Below are 4956 nucleotides of genomic sequence, written 5' to 3'. Positions count from 1 at the left end.
GCCGCTCCCCCCTCCGCCTGCACAGCCGCCGGAATCCGCACAGCCTCCGGAATCGAGCAGCGGCTCCCGAGCTCTTCCAGCGAGGGGGAGGGGAGGGGCGGGGAGGCTCGTGGAGAGGCAGGAGGAGGAGGGGAGGAGGAGGGGAAGGGGAAGGGAGGGGAGGGGAGTGAGAAGCCTGCTGGCATCCTAAGGAGGAGCACGTTTGTAGCTGGCCGGCTGCCTGGGGCCGAGGCTGGATTCCTCGCATGTGTGCGCGCAAACACACACACACACACACACACGCACACGCACAGGCACAGGAAGGGCGCTGCGTTCAGTTCGCACGGCCAGACAAAGGAAGGTGACTGTAATCCAGCCCCAAGTACCTTCCATGGTGACGGACGTGTGGCTGTCCTTGGAGTCCTTGGGACCTTTCACTTTGAGTTCCTGCCAAAGGGAGGAGAGCAATCACTACCTGGCCTGCTCCCTGCCACCCCCACTGTGAGCATGGAGCAAGAAGGGCTCCGAACCCCAGGATGCAGATGTGAGGAGAGGGCCCGCCTCTGCCTCACCACCTGGCTTCCCCGTGCCACACCTGATTCCTCCTGGAGCCTGTTGAGTCCAGTGGCTGGGGCAAGGAGGAGGGACTCGATGCCAGAGACAGGAAAGGTTGGCAGGGAGCCACACAACAATGAATGCCTTAGACCTGTCCCTAAAGCACCTGCCTAGCCACTTCAATGATCTTCCAGGGAATGAGCAACAGTGACAGCAGGACCCCACCCCCGGGGTCCCTCCCCAGAACAACCACTCAGGGATCCGCACAGCAGCCTGGTCAGACAGGGCTCGAGCAAAGCACCAGTGGACCCTCAGTTTGTGAGTAACCCTTGAGGTGAGGGGCGGGGGCTGCACAGAGGGAAGCAGGGAGGCGGTGGCCCTGGGGCAGAGATGCTGGGCTACACGGAGCAGTCCAAGCTACACCCCACTGTATTCGAGGGACTCGCCAAGCCCCACCCGACACGCCCTACCCACCAGTGCCTGTGCTGAGTATCAGAGAGAAAGCTATGAGGGGGCAACTGCCAACACCCCCCTGGACCCCACACCAAGTGGCCAGGCAGTGGGTGCTGGAAAGACTCCAGGGATGGCTTATCAGATGCCAACCTTTCTCATCGGCCTTTAGTGAAAGTGGTTCCAGTCCAGTCCTTGCTAACAGGACAGTGTGGCTGCAACCGGAGCTGTAATACAACCCTCACTTGGCAGGTTGGGTGCACAGCGCCTCAAACAGGAGGTCAGTGGGAAGGTAGGGGGCGAGGTGAGGCCAAGGTCAGGTGCCCGGGCGGGCGCTCTGCCTGGGAGGGAGGGAAATGCCCAGACAGCAGGAGCACCCTTATCCTACTCCTGTCTCAGGCTGCTTCTAGACAGAGAAAACCCCCAGAGACGGAGCCTGGGGAGTGTGAGTGTGTGTGTGTGTGTGTGTGTGTGTGTGTGTATGTGTGTGTATGCATGCATGTGTGGGTTCCTTGGCTTCCCTAGGCTGTGTCTCTGGCTGGCGCCTGGATTCCCAGCTTTAGGGACATTTTCTCCGCACACCCCTCCAGTGCAGCCTCAAGGTCTGAAATCACTCCTACTGCAGTTAGAAGAAGGGCCTAATTGCAATAATTAAGTGGCAGTGCCAGCAGGAAGCAACGGCGTCATCGCGTGAGTCAGAATGAGAAGCCACCTGGCAGAAGGCCACAAGCCTAGCTTTGCCCTCTGGGTGAGCAGGCTCTGAGGGGGCTTACAGATGGGTGCAGGGTTTCTGCCCATCTACAGAGAGGAGGCGATTGCCCCAGGCCAGGAGGAGACCCCACACACTCTGGAGCTCGTTATGACCCTGGGCGTGTGGGCAGCCTTGACAGGGCTACTCTGAACACAGACTGGGGGGAGTCCGGTCTGTTCCCAGAGAGGGCTGGAAGCTGTGAGGGGAAGCACCACTTCTCCAGCCTCATGACTCCACGCAGTGGGACTTCCCCAACAATGTCGTCCCCGACAGAGGGTGACTCATACGGTCCATGAGTTTGGGAGAAGAAACTGAGCTCAGCCCTCCTCTCTCTGCACCAGAGGGGTGGACTGACATGGGTGGGAGGGGCCTGTGGCTTCCCCTTCTTGTCAAGGACTCCACAGATACATTTCATTTCAGACGTGAAGTGTGAGCAAGTCCAGTGTGGCTGCAGACCCAAACCCACATTTTCCAGTCTGACTTTTCCTAGAACTGCGCTGACACTTCCAGCCCCATCTGCCCGATCCCGTGCTGCCTCTTGGTGGATTCCAAACTTGGGCACGACCCATAGCCCCAGCGGCTTTGCGTGTAGCTATCCTGCGTCTCACCAACTCTTCTAGCGTCAGTGTGGAGATGAGGAAAGCACAGGCCCAAGAGGGGCCTTTAAGGCAGGACTTCTAAAACTGTACAAGTGTCTCCCCCTTCCCAGAACCAGATCTCTTGCCCTGAGCTTGGGACTGGGTACTGTTCCTGTAAGGCCAGTGACTTACGGATGTCACTCAGGTCTTTTTGGATAAAGGGGTGAGCTGTGCTGTGCCCCTTAAGGATCCTGGAGCAACCATCTCCTCCCCGCCACTTCCTGGAGAGGAGTGTCAATGGCAGGTGATGCCATACCTCAGGCCTGCAGAGCAGGAGGGAAGGCTTTGCTGCAGCAGCAGGAAGAGGCACATTGCCAGTGAGATGGTCTAGGGCTTATTCTCTACCCTGTCCTCTCTGGTTGTGGGCATGCAGAGCCTTCGAGCAGGCAAGGCTCTTATAAGATGGCCTAGTCCAGATCTTTCTGATCATAAAAATCACCCAGAAGCTTGCTAAAATGCAGACCACCAGGCCCCACCCTAAGCCTTGTGAACCATAGGAAGGTCCCTGGGAGAGTGCATTTTAAACAGGACCCTGGCGGTCCTTATCAAGAAAGTTTAGGATGATCTGGACAAGTCCAAATGCCTCATTCTATAGATGAGGAAAAAGGCCAACAAAAGGGATGTGGCTTGCTCCAAGTCACCACAGCATGGGAGACTACTACTCCCTCCCCCCAGGCCCATGTTCTTCTAACCTGAAATAGATTTTTTTCAAAAAAAATCAAACAAATTGATATTCCTGTAGTAAGAGCGAAAATGCTAGGTGCAAGAAAGCAAATGTCAGCCTAAGAGTTACACATCAGGAGAGCCACTTCCCTGACTGGCAAGGAAGGAGAGACCCAAAGGCTGGAAGGCTCTGAGTGGCCCCGAAGCCCAGTGTGGTTGGGTGGCTGTGCAGGGAGCTGCCTACCTCTGAGATCTTCTGGAACTGGTTGTTGGACTGGCTGCACTTCTCGGCTGTCTCCAGAGCGACTTTATAGTTATCCACAAAAGCTTTGTACACGCCAAGCTGGCTGGCCTGCAGGGAGGAGACAGAGAACGGAGAGAGAGGAGGGTGGGAGTGGGACAGGGAGAGGATTAATGAATGGATGAAAGCTTAGCCAGAGCACCTGGAGCTCCCTGAGCGCTCAGAACCTCTAACTCAGCTCCAAAGAGCTAGCTGGGAGCGAGGTGAAAGGCAGGGATGAACATATTACAGTATCCCTTTGAACTTGACAGTTTCCATGGAAACTGGCTCAGCCAATAAGGTTAACAAAAGAGTACCGGGGAGAGGGGAGCAGGGCAGTGCCTTTATCGGCATGCTAGAAATTCAACTCATCACAATTCTCGGCTTTCTTTAGCAACATGAAGGTCTGGCAGGGTTCGATGCCCCTTAATGTCTCACATCTCTTTTACATCCTAGAATTAGCAGGAGAGACAGGGGAGAGAGGTAGGTATGTGTGGCCTTTAGCCCTGCACTCCCCTTGCTGAGTGCAGGGCATAGCATTTAAAGGTGCAGTCCTTCCACTATCCCCACCTCCTCAGCCTGCAAGGAGCCAAAGGCCCTGCCTCACGAATATCTGCATATCACTCAGAACCTAACCAAAGTTTCCCATGCCTTCTGACCACATACAGCCACCCCTTTCTACAAAAGGATCATTATTTCAATTCCTCAAACATTTATGGAAAGACTCCTCTGGGCTGTGTGTATGCATTTCCTCTTAAAGGAGTACAAGGTAGATATTCAAATTAAACTACAATGAAATACTCTTTCATACCCAATAGAAGGATCAAAATCTAAACGTCTAATGATATCAAGGATATGGAGAAATACGAATTGCTACAGATGGCTTGTAAGGGTGTAAATGAATACTATCGATATTTTGAAAGCAACTTGTCAATAGCCAATAAGGTTGGAAATAAGCACAGACCGGGCCTATTGCTTTGGCAAACCAACGTGTACATACCAAGCACAGAGCGATCCTGCCCCGAGCAGCAGCTACACACCACCTGCGGCCACTGAGTCCCCGAAATGTGGCCAGTTTAAACCAAGAATGTGCTGTAAGTGCAAGATACACACCAGGCTCCAAAGGCTTAGTTTGTAAAAGAGGACATACAGTACTTTGTTTTGCACTACTGACTACATGCTACATGGTATTTTAGGGGTCAGCAGGTGGCATGGTAGTTAAGGCACTGGACTCTCACATGGCAGATGCCGCTACATGGTATTTTAGGGGTCAGCAGGTGGCACGGTAGGTAAGGCACTGAACTCTCACATGGCAGACGCCATTTGAGTCCAGGATTAGTGGCTTGAAAATCACGCTGGGTATGTGTGCATGCATGCCCCAAATCCCTAGAGAATAGAGAAGAAGAAACGATGGCATGCCCATCTTCCCAGGGGATGATTACTCACTTTCCCTCTCTCTGTCTCTCTCCAACCAGCACACATGCCCTAGAGCAAAAACCTAAAAAAAAAGAGGATCTGTCGGGATACAATTTTTTTTTTTTTTTTGGAGAGGTTTTTGCTATAGGGTGCCTGCAAGCACCAGAAAGACAGAGAGACAGCAAGACAGAAAGTGAGAAGTCACCTCCCAGGGAGGATGGCCA

General features: G+C 53.8%; 1 protein-coding gene across 4 annotated transcripts in view; it reads right to left on the bottom strand.

The window, feature by feature from the left end:
- Positions 1 to 4956, bottom strand: part of ABR (ABR activator of RhoGEF and GTPase) — a 172427-nt gene that overhangs the window by 65385 nt on the left and 102086 nt on the right. For all 4 annotated transcript variants that reach the window (XM_006167512.3, XM_006167513.2, XM_006167511.3 and 1 more), the window contains 2 exons: positions 3281 to 3388; positions 366 to 426 (listed from right to left, as the gene is read on the bottom strand). In XM_006167512.3, the coding sequence (XP_006167574.1) occupies positions 366 to 426; positions 3281 to 3388 (169 nt within the window). The remainder of the gene's footprint in view (positions 1 to 365; positions 427 to 3280; positions 3389 to 4956) is intronic.

Source organism: Tupaia chinensis, unplaced genomic scaffold (genome assembly GCF_000334495.1).
Source record: "Tupaia chinensis unplaced genomic scaffold, TupChi_1.0 Scaffold144899_1, whole genome shotgun sequence".
In the NCBI taxonomy this organism is placed as follows: Eukaryota; Metazoa; Chordata; class Mammalia; order Scandentia; family Tupaiidae; genus Tupaia; species Tupaia belangeri.
This window is presented reverse-complemented; position numbering and strand designations above follow the sequence as displayed.